This window comes from Clarias gariepinus, chromosome 14 (assembly GCF_024256425.1).
Source record: "Clarias gariepinus isolate MV-2021 ecotype Netherlands chromosome 14, CGAR_prim_01v2, whole genome shotgun sequence".
Lineage (NCBI taxonomy): Eukaryota > Metazoa > Chordata > Actinopteri > Siluriformes > Clariidae > Clarias > Clarias gariepinus.
The window spans coordinates 29,396,451-29,413,233 of NC_071113.1; the positions used below are offsets into that span (position 1 = coordinate 29,396,451).

General features: G+C 42.0%; 1 protein-coding gene across 2 annotated transcripts in view; it reads right to left on the minus strand.

The window, feature by feature from the left end:
• The window catches only part of mpp7a (MAGUK p55 scaffold protein 7a), a 115,359-nt gene that overhangs the window by 13,417 nt on the left and 85,159 nt on the right, over positions 1 to 16,783 (minus strand). For both annotated transcript variants that reach the window (XM_053511588.1, XM_053511587.1), the window contains exons 12-15: positions 14,241 to 14,411; positions 8,803 to 8,883; positions 5,235 to 5,328; positions 1,148 to 1,256 (exon numbers count right to left, since the gene is read on the minus strand). In XM_053511588.1, coding sequence (XP_053367563.1) covers positions 1,148 to 1,256; positions 5,235 to 5,328; positions 8,803 to 8,883; positions 14,241 to 14,411 — 455 coding nt within the window. The remainder of the gene's footprint in view (positions 1 to 1,147; positions 1,257 to 5,234; positions 5,329 to 8,802; positions 8,884 to 14,240; positions 14,412 to 16,783) is intronic.

Sequence of the window (16,783 nt, forward strand, 5' to 3'; positions counted from 1 at the left end):
GGCATCAGAACAAACCACAAGTCTTCTGGAACAATGTCTCATGGACAGATGAGACCAAAGTGGATTTGTTTGGCTTTAACGCCTACTGTAGCGCCATGTTTGGGAAAAACCAAAGGACATGGACACCTTAACGTCATTGAGTCGACCATGCACTCCTCTGTGGACCAGAGTATTCTAGAGACCGATGTGACGCTGTCTGTCTGACAGTTTGTTCGAAATTGGGTCATTCAATAAGACAATGATCTGAAGCACACCAGTTAATGTAGATCAGCATGGCTGAAATATCAAAGAATCAGGATTTTTTTTTTTTAAGGTCTAGTCAAAGTCCAGACCATAACCCAAATAAAATGCTGTGGCGTGACTTTAAGAGAGCTGTGCATAAGAGAACAATAAAAAAAACCTTCAATGAACTAAAGCAAGTCTGTAAAGAAGAATGGAACAACTCGATGTGTTGAAGTTGTCGCTGCAAAAGGTGGTTTTAAAAGATATTTGAAAAAAAAAGGGATTTTAAACTATTCTAATGTGTACATCAAAAAAAATGTAAAAGCCAATTCGATAACATTTTTTTGATCAATAATTGATCTATTTCAACACAAACAACTCTTTTGATGAATAAGGTTAATTTAATAAAATAAATAAATAAATAAATAAATAAATACAAAGAACAAACAAAGCTGAAAATGATTGCAAATCAAAGTCGGGGTTATATTGTACATGAGTTAGGAAAAAAAAAAAAAAAAAAAGATGGTGCCAATAATTTTGAATGTTTGATTTTGAAGAAAGAGAACCATTTAATGAAGAGTGCCAATACTTTTGCTTCCCATTAAACGGAGCTACTGAGGTTAAGTGTGTGTTGGTTGTTTACCAAAAATGAATGCCTGGTAGCGGTTCATAATGTCTACACATCGTGTGTGTGTGTGTGTGTGTGTGTGTGTGTGTGTGTGTGTAATGTGGGAGCGTGAAGGTGTGAGACAGGAAGAGAACGAGAGGAAGGAGATGAATGGGGTTTGAGTCTAGAGAGGAAAGAGAGGTTGCCAGGTGTGGAACAAAGGAGCGAAATGTTACCTGGAGGTTTCAAAAATGTCGAGTGGAAGTGTGTTTTGTGAAAGTGTGTGTGTGTGTGTGTGTGTGTGTGTGTCTCACTCACATGAGGCTGCACATCCAGAAGGCACACCTTGTTTTTGGCTAGAACCGAGCGGACAGAGTCCAGGCTTGTCCCGTAGTAATTTCCCTTATACTCACCGTGCTCGATAAACCTGAAACACACACGCGCACAATATTAGTCATTATTTTATAAATTAAATAAACCCTAATTCTGTACCTGTGTACCTGATGCTATAGCCTGTTGTTGCTATGGCGATGATGAAGCATCATTAACATCATTAACCGCAACCTTAAATCCACTTTTCCCACTTACATTAGGAATAAAGTCAGCAAGCAGTAAAAAATAAACACAGACTAAGTATATAGTACATGCACACTCGCTGTCCAATTTATTAGGAACACCTGTTTATCCCTCAATGAGCTAATCAGGAAACCACATGACAGCAGAGGAATGCATGAAATCATGCCAAAAACAGGTCAAAAGCTTTAATCATGTTGATATCAGACGTCAGAATGAACAAAACATCTGATCCTAATCATGGCATTTGCGCGAGGGTCAGACGGGCGTGTCTATTCCCTACAGACGTTCTTTGTTACATAAAAGGACGCGCTCTATGTACTAGAAACGGAAACGACCAGGGATCAGCCGATACAATATTATCACAATACCTTGGGGCCGATTATACAAATAATAAAATTTTTATTATTTTTTTAGATTTTGTTTCAATTCTACTCAAGCTTAGCAATTAATTTGCTTCCACCACATTGCCTGCTAACTTGTGAACAGTTTGGAGTGCACCACCTTTAGGATCATTGAGGAACTGCAACATTTTACAAATGCAAACGTACACAGCGGTACCTCGGCATACAGATTTAATCCTTACCGGAGGGCGAGTTCTTAAAGCGAAACGCATTGTCCCATAGGAACCAGATAATCCATTCCAGCCACCCAAAAATATTACCAATATTACCAATTTACAACACTATGATCATATTTTTGCATATAAAAACAAACATTTAAAAAAGTCATGCAAGTTAATCAAAATAAAAAAATAAACACACATTAAACCTCACGTAATCACGTGATTCCTCTCGGCACCGGCTGCTTTAAAAACCGGCTCCCTTTTCTTCTTGCTAACATTTTTGGGACCCGTGATGTTAGGTCCGCACTAAATCTTGCACAAAAAGATATGTATGATTTATTCTTTATTCAGTTACATGAAAACAATTTAAAACCCGAGAGCCAATCAGAAGAGGCGATATTCAGACATGCATTTCAGAGATCAGTGGTTACGATTCCGCTAATCTGAGTTTATAACTGAGAATTTTAATAATAACTAACCAGAATAACGGAGCGTCATTTCACAGAGACGTTCACATGTAAAACGTTCTACAGCACAGAGAAAGAAAATCATCAGCCTTCCACTGAAATCTCTGACATTCTTCATGACAGCGCTATTCCAGACGCTCTGGCACATCACGCCTTTATATAATCTTCTATGTTACACTTTAAATCAGTAACACCTGCCGTCCCAGAGCACCAGCACACCCACCGACGCCAGGCTCTACCGAGACGGCAGGGTACGTACATGAACGCATATACACTTAAAAACGCTTTCCACCACACTCTCATTCCTTCTCTACCTCACTCACTCTCTCTCACGTCAATGTCACCAAACACCAGCATGTATTTATTTTTAGCAGAGAGGAAAAAGCGAAAGAAAGAGAGAGAGAAAAAAGAGAGAGAAAGAGAGAGAGAAATAGCTCAGAGACAACGAACGTGGAAGGAATGTGTAAATGACAAACCCGGACGTGGTATGCTGTAGTCAAAGAACAGCAGGGAAATCTGCTAATGTTCAGTTACGCAACCAAAAGGGAAAATATTTCCCTCTCGCTTTTAGAAACTTCAGCGCGAGTCACGATTAAATGTTTAATTCTGTAACTCTGTAACTCTGTCAATTTCGGGGCATTAAAACGAGGCAGAAGACTACAATTTAACCTCGGCTGACCCTGATAACCCCCGTTTCAGGGGTTTTCTTGCTTTCGTCATCAATATACCAGGGCTAGAGGATATAACGGATGGTGGGACTTTGTAATATGATTTTAATCTGGCTTCATTTTCATTTTACTTTATTTTTTCAAAACTTTGTCAAATTCTGTCTCTAAAGTTAATCAGTCTGCTTAAAGACTAAAATCTAGATTCTGCTTTTATTTGTCTTGTATACATCACTGCACAGTGAAATTAACCATTATTCCCAGCTTCTTGTTTGTATGCTGGGGTCAGAGCACAGGGTCAGCCATTACACGGTGCCCCTGGAGCACACAGGGTTAGGGGCCTTGTTTAAGGGCCCAACCGCAGGAACCTGGTGGAGCTGGGGCTCAAACCGCTGCCCTTCCCAATAATATCACACAGTGTACAGGAGTCTTTAAGGCTTCTCTACTTTATATATGGTGTACAGTGGAACCTTGGATTGCGAGCGAGCATAATTTATTCTGGAAGCGTGCTTGTATGCCAAAACACTCGTACATCAAAGCGAATTCCTCTTATAAGAAATAATGGAAACGTTATTGATTCGTTCCACAACCCAAAGGCACATGACCTTCCTGACACAACCTTCTCATTTTATCCGGGGCCGGTCCCAAGCACGTTGAATCCAGTGGCACGGGTTTAGGGCTTTCACTGGGAATCAAACCCGGACCTTTGGCATGGCAGTCGATATATTGTATGTATCTCTGTAATTTAGTCGTGTCCAATTTCTCCCCGTCACTCCCACATTAAGGCTACTACTACCACCCAATCGGGAGACCCGAAGACTATTACGTGTTTCCTCCAAACCACATGACGCTGCGTAGGAGCACAAAGCACCTCTCAATCCTTCCCTCTGAGAGAGCTCGGCCAATCAGCTCTCTTTAGACCTCAGGCTGCGAGAGGTTACAGCATCACCCGGCACCCGAACCAAAGATCTCCGGATGATAGGGCAGATACCCTCAGAGAAAACTGATCAACTCCAGAGATGCATTAAGAGAACGAGGATGATTATTATTTTTTTTTATATTATCATTATTAACTTACATGCTCATTACATGCATACATCTCTGTATGACTTTTCGTCCTTCCGTGTCTCCTCAGATCTAAAGTTAAATTTATCGATCGCCCGTTAAACCCGGTTCGCTCTGCGGCCCGCCTCCGTTCCTGTGCGTCGCGTCAGCGCCGCGGTCCTGTGCCATGCCAGGCCCGTTTTGTTGGGTGCTAAGAAGGGGTTCTCTGCTGTTAATGTGACATTTACGGTAACCGAGCATTCCACAAAATGTCTGTTTTCTGGGAAGCTCGTTTAAAATCGGCGGCCGCTGAGCGAGTTTAGAGCCGCGTGGTGTTTGTTGTGTCGAGCGCCGGAGTGTAAATTGGATGTCGGGGTGGAGGCTGGCTCTGAGGTTTCGGGGTAATTCGGGCCAATCTGTTTTTAGACCCGGAGCAGGGTTTTCCTTGGGAAATGCTTGTGTGTTGTGTGTGCGTGTGTGTTGTGTGTGTGTGAGAGACTCTGTGTCTCCCTTTTGCACGCCCTGGAGCGGACATCAATCATTGAAACACACACACCCGTCTCGCTTCTAAGCCTGTCAATTGCTTCAGAGTTCCTAATTTACACTAACGTTGGTTACAAACGACTACAAACTGCTGTGTGTCATTTTCCAGCCTACGGCATCACAAACACACACACACACACACACACACACACACACACACACACACACACACACACACAGTATAACGCAGAGAAGTGACACTTAATCGTGTATCCTGTGGCGACGGCTTACTTTCTGATGAGAGACCATGGAAACACATCCATCACCACGCCATCCGTATACATCAGCCTGCGATCCACATGACGTGCAGGCTCTCTCTCAAACACACACACACACACTTTGTGTAAATCACAAGGCATGGAAAAACAACCATGACGTGAAAGCCAATGAATATCAGTGACATCGTCTACGAGGACACATGTTACATCCCCATGGCGCTGTATGCTGGTTTCTGATTGGTCAGAATGTGTTGATTAATTCTCTGTAAGGGCAGCATGAAAATGATGATGATGATGATGAAGAAGATGATGGTGATGACAACGACTCACTTGTTGTTCTGGACGTCTGTTTCAAACAGGTGTTTAGAGATGAAGTGATACTCCACACCGTCACTCTCCTGATTCCTCTTCACTCGAGACGTGTCTAAGAGAGAGAGAGAGAGAGAGAGAGAGAGAGAGAGAGAGAAAGGGAAAAGGGGAAGAGGAAGGGAGGGAGAAACAGACATACAGAGAGACAGAGTGTGAAAAAATACAAAGTAGAGCAAAATACACAGAAAAAGAAAAAAAAAAAAAAAGAGAGAGAGAGAAAAAAAGGAAAGGAAAGAAAAGGGCAGAGGAGAAGAGAGAGAAACGGAGAAAGACCGAAAGGCATACAAAGCGACAGGGAGCAAACAGACAGAAAAAAAAGAAAGGGGGATAGGAGAGACAGGAAATAATAGCAAGAAAAAGAGGAAGACGGTATATATAGAAATAAACAGGCAGATGTATAAAGAAAGAGTAAGAGAAAGAGAGTCAGGTAGAGTGATAGAATCAAGGTGTGGAAAGAAGGAAACCGAGAAAGGCGTACATAGCGACAGCGATGGACAGAGACAAAAAAAGAAAGAAAGGAAGGCAGAAAGACAGTGTCGGAGAAAAACAGAAAAACAGATGTAGAGAGAGAGAAAGAGAAGAGAAATGGAAGAGGGAAAAAGAGCGCGAAACAGAGACAGACAGAAAGACATAACAGAGATGGACAAGTCAAAGAAAGAGAGACAGGAAATGGTAGACAAAAACAAAAGAGAAGGGCAAAAAGACAGTGTTGAAAAAAACAGACAGGTGTACAGTATACATCAATATAGAGAGATTAATAGACAGAGAGACACAGAGAGAGAGAAAGAGACAGGAAAAAAGAGAGAGAGACAGAGAGAGAGACAGAAAGAGAGGAGGGAGGTCAAAGTGATGAATAAAGTGAGAAAGTGAGAGAAAGGGAAAAAAAAGAGAGAAGAGAGAGACAGAAGGACAGTGTCGGGGAGGGATCGAGGGACAAAGAGGGACAGAAAGAGAAGGAGAGAGATTTATAAAACTGCCAAGTGCAAAAGTTTGTGCTCCCATGACATAATAATTGTGAACTATATAAGAGCAGGTCACTCTAACCCCACAGGAGTGTTAAACCCTTTAAATCTGACGACAAGCTACATGGAATATTTATACGGAATAAAAGTCTTTGTTTACGTAATATTCAGAAATATGTTGTTAGCTCCGCCCCCCGATCACGAGCCAAGCCTTAAATTTAGGTGATGCACATTTTTTCCTGTTTCCATTACAATCGCGTCGGATCAGCAGGCACCGCAGAACAGAAATAAAACCCTGTGAGTGTATTAGCTGGAGCTTTTACGCGGCCGGTGTCACTGTTGATGTTTTTACAGAGCAGTAAAGCCGCGGCGCTGGTGCTCTCACACACACTCCAGTCGGAGCGGCGACTCTGACTCCGCTCCAGCGCTCATTAAGCCCTCGCCGCTGCTGTGTTTCTGGGCTCGCTCGGCTGTAAAGTGGTGCCGTTAAACCGGGCCGCGCGTGCCAGGCTCCAGACGGTTTAGTAAGGGGTCAAAGGTCGCTGCACAAAGTGTTTAACGAGCGCTGGAGAGGTCAGGGGTCACGTGGTACACTCCTCAAGACAAAATGTTCGACCAGCAGTCCCAAAACAAACTGTTAAAACTTTTACACTGTTCCAGTAAGCTTAAAACCAGAACCTTCATCCCGTCCTCCCTCTCGTTCACTCTCCCTTTATTCATTCAGTCACTCAATCGCTCTCTCTCTCCCTCACTTTCTCTTGCACATTTTGTCCTCCTGAAAATTGCTTAATTGTTAAAAATGCATTTATTTAAGGAATAAAACTAATCATCTCAGTGTGGGAGCCATCGCTGCTTTATGACATCAAGTGGCTGTTAGTTAGTTTCCTTTAATAGCGTAATACTTAGTGTTTCATTCCACAGTACATAGTCTTGGTTCTTAGGCAAAATAAATGAAATAAATCCTGATTACTGTTTCCGAAAAAAAGAGAGTAAGAGAGAGAGAGAGAGAGAGAGTCTGTCTCAGTGTCCTGAATAAGGTTAGAAGCAACCTTAGGACTTAGGAATGAGTTTAGTGTTAGTCTAAGGGTTAAAGGTAAGAGGTTAAGGTAAAATTTAGGGGTTAAAATTTAGGAGGTGGGGTTAGGGTACAGGTTACTGTACTTTTAGGGTAAACGTTAGCTGTAGTTTTGGGATTAAAAAATAGGGCTCGGAAATAGGGGGCTAGGTTATGGGCTAGGGTTACTGTTAGGTATTAGGGAACAGGGCTAGAAGGTAGGGTTTAGGATAGAGGTTAGGGTACATGTTATGAGTAAGGGGATAGTGTAGAAGTTATGGTAAGTGTTAGAAATAAGGGGTTAGGGAATAGTTAAGTGGTTAAAGGTTAGGAGTAATCAGTCAGGGGTTAAAGGTTAGGAGTTAGGGTTAGTGTCTAGTGCAGTGTAGGGTATAAAGGTTAGGAGTTGTTTGTTTGTTTTTATTAGGATTTATTGCCATATCAGCTTCACAGGCTATTTCATGACATATACATATTAAACATTAAACTAATTTATCAGAACCAATATAATATGATATTATAATGCAAGAGATTTAAAGGGTAGTGGAAAAAAATAATAATAATAAAATAAATATACAAATATCACATTAAACATGGCCTCGGCCAGAAGAACAAGAATTTGTAACATTTACAGTATGGAAGGAGTCTCCAGTCTCAGTGTGTCATAACAGTCAGAGGTAAAGCTGTAACTAAATCTCTAAGGCAGGACACAACAACAACACTACCTTCACTAGCTGAAACACTCGCACCCCGCACCCCCCAACCCCGAGGCTTTGTCAAGTCGGGATCTCCCAGTTACGAGGTCTAGTCAAACTTGAGTCGATAAAAACTAATCAGCTTGGAAGAGTGAATCCACTGATTGAACATGGAGAGTTTTATCTGTGAGAAAACCTGAACAGTCTAAAATCCACAAGAAGAGAAGAGAGAAATCACTTTCCAGGAATGAACGAGTGTAACTGCATAGTGTGTAAGGCCCAAACGAAAGCTCGGTTGTGTAACGAACATGATTCGAGAGGAACATTTGTGAGCAATCAGACAGCGTCAGGCTTTAAGCTCCGGATGAAGTTTTAATCCCGGAGTCAGAATCCAGAGACGCATCCATTACAACCGTGAGCCCAGGTTTCACTCAGCGCTGGACGATCTTCTTTATTTCTGGCCACTGTTTAACACTCCTACTCCCTTGTTTTCATCCATCTCTCTCTCTCTCTCTCTCTCTCTCTCACACACACAGCCTGTGTTTAAATCTATAAATCTGAGTCCGTCTCATTTGTCCAAACATGATGCATGTACCCGAAAAATGCGTTCCTGGATGCTGGGAAAGAAAGAGAGTGAGGGAGACACAGAGAGAGAAAGTAAAAAAGAGAAAGGAAGGGAGAGACAGACAGGACTGGAGATGGATCAGTGTTTAAAAGTAGATCAATTTATTTTGGACGTGAAAATCTCTCTCTCTGCGTTTCTCTCTCACGTTTTGGTTTGTGAGTGACAGTGTGTGTGTGATGGTGTGAAAACGTACGAGGGACGGTGATGCTGAAGTGCTGCGGGTCTGAGATTAACAGCTTCCTCTTCAGCTCATTCATACCCACACCTGTAGGACCTGGAGAGAGAGAGAGAGAGAGAGAGAGAGAGAGAGAGCGAGAGAGAGAGAGAGAGAGAGAGAAAGAGAGAATTAAAATTTTGTTAATCATTTAACAGTCACTACATCCTCACTTACACCTTACAAAGCGCTGAACTGACTTAATTTTATGATAATTTTATGAGAATCTGACTATGGGTTCAGTAGAGGCCGTCAACCGCTCAACACCTACATCCCCCCTACACACACACACACCTCTTTTTAGCTGGACAAACACCGGTCTCACACACCTCTCTGTCTAACATTCACTTCTGTCCTCCTGTATTTACACTGCGGTGTTTAACAAGCCAGAAAGAATGGCTTTGTTTTAATCACTTAATAAAGCAATAATTTTTTTTTCTTTTTAAATTTAGGTGAAATATGTGACTAACAATATTGAATTGAGACGATACACACACACGCATGCGCACACACGTACTCCTTGGTGCATGTTGCAGAAGCAGTAAAAGTGTCAGAGTTGATCAGGTCTCTCATTACCAGGAGAGCTCGTTAACAGCAGACGTCTAATCACTTCCAGCCGAGCAGCACGCTCTCATAATACACTGTGTTATATTCAGGGTTAGCAAAGTGTTTTCAACCACACACACACACACACACAAAGTTCTGTTCAAAACATGTTCCAGTTACATCAGAAATCTTTATCAATATTAATATCACTTCGGTTCGAGCCATCGCCGGTTCGAGCCACACTGTTGTATAAATTCATCCTACCCACACTAACCAAGCATGTGCATACCAAAAATACGCCATGAAAATGTTTCACTACTTTGGTGCCCTGTCCATAAATCTGTGCTACCACTCCCAGTGACTTGAAGATTTACGTTTAGTATTGAAAGATTGTTTAATCATATTTGATTTTAAGATGAGATAAGACTTTATTCGAATCAATAAGTGGTTAATTTTCTATATTACAGCAGCAAAGAAAAATATAGAGAGACAGTACAGTGTATAAATACAAAAGTATAGAAACAAACAACAGTTACATTTTTAAACAAACTGCACTAGGCAATACTGCACAGTTCAAAATGGTGTCATTGCACAGTTGCTACTGCACAATAATATAAGTTATTCTTATTGCATAGTTTAACTAATTGCCTAGTGGAGTCTAGATCAATGCGTCAAAACGTGCTACTAGTGGTAGACCGTCGGGGATCATATTCTGATAACATGTCAAAACGTGCTACCAGTGGTGGAGCGATAAGGATTTATTAAGATAACATGTCAAAACGTGCTACCAGTGGTAGACCCTCGGGGATTATATTCTGATAACATGTCAAAACGTGCTACCAGTGGTGGAGCGATAAGGATTGTATTAAGATAACATGTCAAAACGTGCTACCAGTGGTAGAGCAGCAGAGATTATATATTCTGATGACGCGTCAAAACGTGCTACCAGTGGTAGAGCGACAAGGATTGTATTAAGATAGCACGTCAAAACATGCTACCAGTGGTAAAGCGACAGGGATTATATTCTGATAACCTGTCAAAATGTGCTACCAGTGGTAAAGTGACCGGGGTTGTATTCTGATAACGTGTCAAAATGTGCTACCAATGGTAGAGTGACAAGGATTGTTTTAAAATAACATATCAAAACATGCTACCAGTGGTAGACAGATGGGGAGTATATTCTGATAACGTGTCAAAACGTGCTACCAGTGGTAAAGTGACCAGGATTAAATTCTTCCAATGGTAGCGCGACAGAGATTATATCCTGGTAGAGCGAGAAGGATTGTATTAAGATAATGCGTCAAAACATGCAACCAGTGTTAAAGCTATAGGGATTTTGTTATGATAACCCGTCAAAACGTGCTACCAGTGGTAGAGCCAACCTTTGGCTGCCAACATCACCCTATAAGAAACTGCCAATGAAATGATGGACACCTCTCTCGTTTTATTAAACGTATCATGGTCTGTCCAAATGTCATGACAGAGCTCTGAGACACGGAAAACGAGACAAGAAAAAAAGCTTGTATGATCTTAATGGTCATAATTTTTTTAACACACCCAGAGCTAAAACTCGTAAGAAACATCTTCACTATGTTAACTTGGAAGAAGAAGAAAAAAAAAAAAAAACTTTGTGTCTTAAAGTACTTTAGGTGGGATATTTTATCATCGTCTCTGCCAACCTTATTCTTAAACCCCTATTCCCTAAACCCCAACCCCTTCTCCTTTTTGTCTTCCCGAGGTTATTAAACAGTTCAGCCTTTATTCGTCACATATACAAAACATTACTGCACAGTGATATTCTTTTAATTCTTCGCATATCCCAGCTTCTTGTTAGTACTGTATATGCATAAGTACAAAGCGCAGAGCCCCTGGAGGAGACAGGGTTAAGGAAAGCCTTGCTCAAGGGCCTAACCTGGGGCTTGAACCGCCGACCTTCCGATCAGTAACTTAAAGCCTTAACACACTGGACCCCAAATGAACTGATTAACGTCAGCAGCCATTTTAAACCGGCTTTCTGCTGCCACATTAACTTCATCTGTTTACGGCTCCAGAATTTGCAGCGCGTATTTCCCTCCTCTGAATGATCTGAACAGTCAGTGCTGTAGACTTAACTTGAAAACGTGTCCGTGCCATGTATCGATTAACATCTGTAAAAACAAAAGACTTTATTTATATTTTCGAGGTTGTGCAAACACTTCGTTCTAACATTTTGTTCCATTCTCCTGTCTCTCTCTTCCTCCTGCTATAAATAGCCCTGGTTTTGACAACAACAATGCAACTTCACGGGAAGTGAACCGCAGATGCGTAATGAGTGTAACCCAGTGTAATGAGTCGGACGTCGTGCGAACAGGCATTAAGCAGAAAAATGAACGTCCTGGTATACGTCCCTAGTATAACTCATTTAAAGGTAAGTACGTGCTGATTTGTTTCCTGTTTATGCCGTGAGCAGCAATGTTAACTTAACGTGACTCTGGGTTGAGGAGACGTTCCAGGGTTCCCGAGAAGGACTTCTGGAAAGTGTGTGGTTGGTTGGGGGGGGGGTCTCATTTGTGTTTGGTCATGGTGGTTGTGTATTTGTGGTTTGATTGATATTTCTGTCATCATCACAGTCGGGTAATCATTACACACGCGTTATTGGTCTGAACTCCTTATAAAATCAGCGCACTTAAATCACATCAATCTGTTTCCACTTTTTTAGTGATGGATATATTTTTTTATTTCTAAGCGAGTTTTTTTCTTTAATTTTTTTCAGGCCTGGATACCGCGCCCTGGTGTTACTTCTACTGCTAACAGAAATCTTCAAGATTTTGAACATTTGCTCTGTGAAATCATCAGCCTCCAGCTCGGACACGATGGTGGTCTTACTCTAACGTGCACACGTGTACGTACAGTATGTGTTTATGCTGGCTCAGTACAAGATTAATATGCATTTAAAAAGATAACATCCTTATTCGTCTGGTTGAAACGGAGCCACTGATGGACGCGTCTCTCAGGTTGAACCAGGTTCAGAGAAATAAGGTGGATTTTATTTAACCCTGTTGTCCAGAGTCGGCGTTGATCACCTTATCGAGATGGTGAAAGTAAAAGAAAAAAAAAATACATCAAAGGCTTCGGTTTAGATGAATGATTTTTCTTTTAAAAAAAAAAAAAACAGGCCAAGGAAAGCTCGGAGTCGACATCATGTTGGAAGTGAAAGCCAGAACAAAGAAAGAGAAAAGAGAGAAAGAGTGAAGAAGAAAAAAAGGAAGCTATTTAACTAATGGTTCTGAATTCAAAAATAAAGTCTACACGCTGAATGAATGAGCTAGAGTGAGCCAAAGAAATACATTCATCATAAAATGAAATGAAAAAGAAAGACAGGACAGAGAAACCCAAAAAGACAGGAACAATAATAGAGGGAGAACGAGAAAAAAAAAGTAAAGAAAAATACGTGAGGACGGAGGGGGGAAAGAAAATACAGAGCGGGAAAAGCAAGAAGGTTCATCTCACGGGACGGAAAAACAAGCTGAAATAAAAACAGAGCAAAAGGCACAGCAGACTGGCGGCGAGGTCTTTGCTTCGTCAGCGCTTGACACTGTCCATGACACTGTCCCCCAAATTAGGAGAGCTAATTAAAAATATTTGCATTAGCCTGACTGCAATAGCAGCAGAGGAGAGGCCTTGCTAATTGGGGCATCATCATGATGAGAGAAAAAAAAAAACACACGGACAGTTCGTGATGAAGTCCATACACATCACAGAACTGAAGCTGAGCGAGGCCTAGCCGGGGTGTATCACCGTGACCCCGGCCTAAATGAAGACTAAAATAATCCTTACGGTCACGGACAATTTCAGACGTCAGTGGGGAAAGGTATGGCATGACGGACTTTCGCATGGGAAAGGAGCGTGTACGGCTACCTTCTGCGTTACGTTAACATTTATGTAGCGTAAGACAACGAACGAGAAATGTGCAGGCGCTGAGATGATGAAGTTTAATGTAAGGAGAAATGAGTTTATTTAACATTTATGGAAGGAGTCTCCAGTAACAGTCAGAATAGATTAAAAATAAAAATGAAAGAGGTAAGAACAGCTTTTTATAGCTGATATATTCCAAAGGCGAAAGATTGCTCTTAAAGTGAATTGCAGCTATAAATGAAAAAAATAAAAATAAAAATGCATGAAGATTAATGCAATGAGGATGAGGGGGAAAAAAATCTTGTACATGGACATGCAAGGCTTTTTGCTAGTTCTTTTTCATCAGAATCTGATGTGGCCCAGTTTTATTCAGGATCCTCCAGGGACCAGTACCAGAAGAGCGCTGACCCCTGAACACACCCTCGGTGGCTTGGGCTGGTTCCCTGTGGTTAAAAACTGCATGATACCTGTTGGCTTTTGTATCTCAGCAGGTTATAGCTCTGGACTCTTGATTAAAGAGTCTCAAGCTTCACCATGCCGCCGTTGTTAGACTGGCTCTCTCCACCGGGGGCGCTGTTTCATCGAACAAACTGGACACAAGGATGTGCGGAGAAAAGAATTTCACTGACCCATAAAAAGCAGGATTCACGACCAGTAAAGGTCTTCTTCCGCAGCAGGTCAATAATCAACCTTTTTTGCATGGTAATAGTAACTTGGCTTTATTTCACCAGTCTTGTTGATCATTTTCATGTAGCAGCACAAGACAAAGTGTTTTATTCCCTATCCTACACATTAGATTCTAAGATGAGATTTCAAGAAAATCATTTTTATTAAACACTGTTAAAAAAAAAAAAAAAAAACATTCAGTTCAATCAATTACAATCAATTACACAATTTGTAAAGTAATAAACTAAGCTGTTTGTATAAATGGTTCACATGGAACACAACCCAGTAAACTACAGCGTAGCCGCACTTACCGACCATGACGACGAGTCTGTGCTTGGCCCCGTTAGCCCTGCAGTACGGAGCCACTTCTTCATAGGTGGGAACATCAGCGGTGTCGTACTGCTCGCTCTTTTTACACTCGTACATAGACTTGTTCGTCTTCTTTCCTCTTCTGCTGAGACGGAAGCTCCTCCGTAAAGAAGCTAAAAACATAACGCACACAGAGGTTAGAGGTTACCACTGCTGTCCATCCCATCAGTCTGACATCACTTCCCTTTCTCTGTGGCTCTCCGCAAAAACAGGCCATCAAGACACTCATCTCTGCTGGGCGACGCAAAAATCAGACACCGCAATTACCGTCTGGCTTTTCACATTCGCATATTTGCGTCTCAGACGGAATGAAATGGAGGGGAAGAACCCGCCGGCTGTGGCGCTGCAGGAAGGAGCCCGGGTTCGAGTTCGCCCTAACAGGAGCCGTTAAAGATGATTGGTTTTCATTCGCTTAAGGTCATCAGAAACGCCACCGCAAAAACATCCTGTCTGATTATCCTGGAGAGCTAGAGCTAGTCTCGACGGCGGACCGCGCTGACAAACAGAACCGTACCCCTCATTCGAGCCGCCCCATTTCTTATTTATGACGGTATAGATGCTACTTTAGTACCAAACCAAAGACACCTAATATTCCACTGCTGCATCCATCGCTGCAGCTCGTGCTTCTTCTTTTGTTTTCTTAAGTGATTAATGGACGCATGAATGCTATGCAAGATACCACAGATTAAGTGAGTATGAAAATTACGGACTGAGGCAACACGGGCGAGAGAGAAGTACCTGATTTATTCACTTTAATCGTTTCCCCAGTGCCCGCTGCAGAGATACCATCCCTCCATTCCTTGCAGCTTGTTCCCTCAATAGGGTCACTTAATGATATGGTGGGATACAAATGAAACATGCCGCAAGTCAAACGCTCCCTGTAGTACAAGTGTGTGTATACACAAGCGTGTGCCATTAGTATAAAATTACACTAGAGCAGCTTTCGTTCCATTTGAGTTAACCTGCAAGTTGCGGCACTTGTGCCAGTCGAACCCATATTTTAATCCAATCAAATCTGTTTCGAGAAAAACTATCTGCGTTAAGAAGCTAGACAGAGCTGCAGTATCTAACTGTGACGTGCAGTGAGCCAGTTCGGACCGAAATCTCTGCTCAATGAGCACCTTATTGCCTTACATGCAAGGACAGCGTGTTCGAGGACAATCATGCCTTTGCGCTTGTGTGACGCACTGTGAATTCTGGCGTGAAGAATCGGCGTTTCCTCGGTCCAGGGCAGGTGCGTAGGTGCTCCTTTGCAAGCAGTCAGAACGAATTCCTGCTCTTCACTTGACGGGACTTCATAAATCCAACCTTTCAAAATCATTTAAAGCCTTATAGATTGTCTCGGTCCAGAACAGCCAGAACGCTGCCCTCCTTTTCAATGCGGATAAATAAATCAAGCCTGGGATTGAAAGTTCCAACTGAACCTCCTGTTCCTTAAATTAGATGGAAATGAATTCATTCCAGAATGAGAGGGGAAAAAATCTTTTGGTATTCTGGACTCTGGATATGGTTATGGAACATTAATTCCAATTTCTTTCTCTCTCTCTTTTTCTACGAAGAATGTATCTCGGTAAGACAAATCATCACGATGGATGACATGAAGCATCCTGGCAAACCGAGTCCGTCCGAAATAGCTTCGACTTCTAGTAACAGGTATAAATATGGAAAACAGACACAGACAGAGCAAGGTTTTCCAGTTTTCTGGTGCTGAACATGGTGAATAATGGCTGGAACATGTAACCATGTCCGCACCGCGCTCGCAGACCCGTACCGCCAAACGGCTGGTTAATTGGCGCAATGGAACTTACAATTACCGACTTGCAGCTCGCAAATCAAAGAGCTTATTAAAGCCTGTAAATTCGGTGTAAATATAGTGTACACTTGCAAACTTTCCAGGGCACGCTTACAAGGAGCCGCTGCGGCCTGTGTCTGGAAACGACCTCTTAAATATTAAGACAAGACCCAAAGGAAAGTAATGAAGCCAAGAGCTTAACAAATCATCAAGGTATTTGTTAAAAAGAAGGAACGGAAAGCCGTCAGGTCGAATCGTCACGCCGTTCTACTTTTCCCACCGGCATCAGGACAGGAATGCTAATCCTAACACATCACAAGAAAAATGCCACATGCGCATACCACCGAGCAGCACAAACTGCTTTTTAAGACCGCGTACCCTAAGCAAAGCCATACCTGGCTGATTATAATCAGAAAGTAGACACGTTCTATTTCTTTTTGAACATGTGGTGACATGGAAACAAACCCCTCCCGACGAGCTAATTTATTTCCTAGCTTGTTCCATGTTGCATTAATTTGTGTAAGCAACACAGAAACATGGATTTAGAAGTATGCCTCTTGTTTAGACCTTACAAGGTTTTCCAGGTGAAGAAAATAAACCTGGAGTGCATTGTTTGAATTTTAGGGAAACTCTCGCAAGTGCAATTTTTTCCCTTCTAGGGGCATTGGTTTATCCCTTCGACGTCTCAACAAC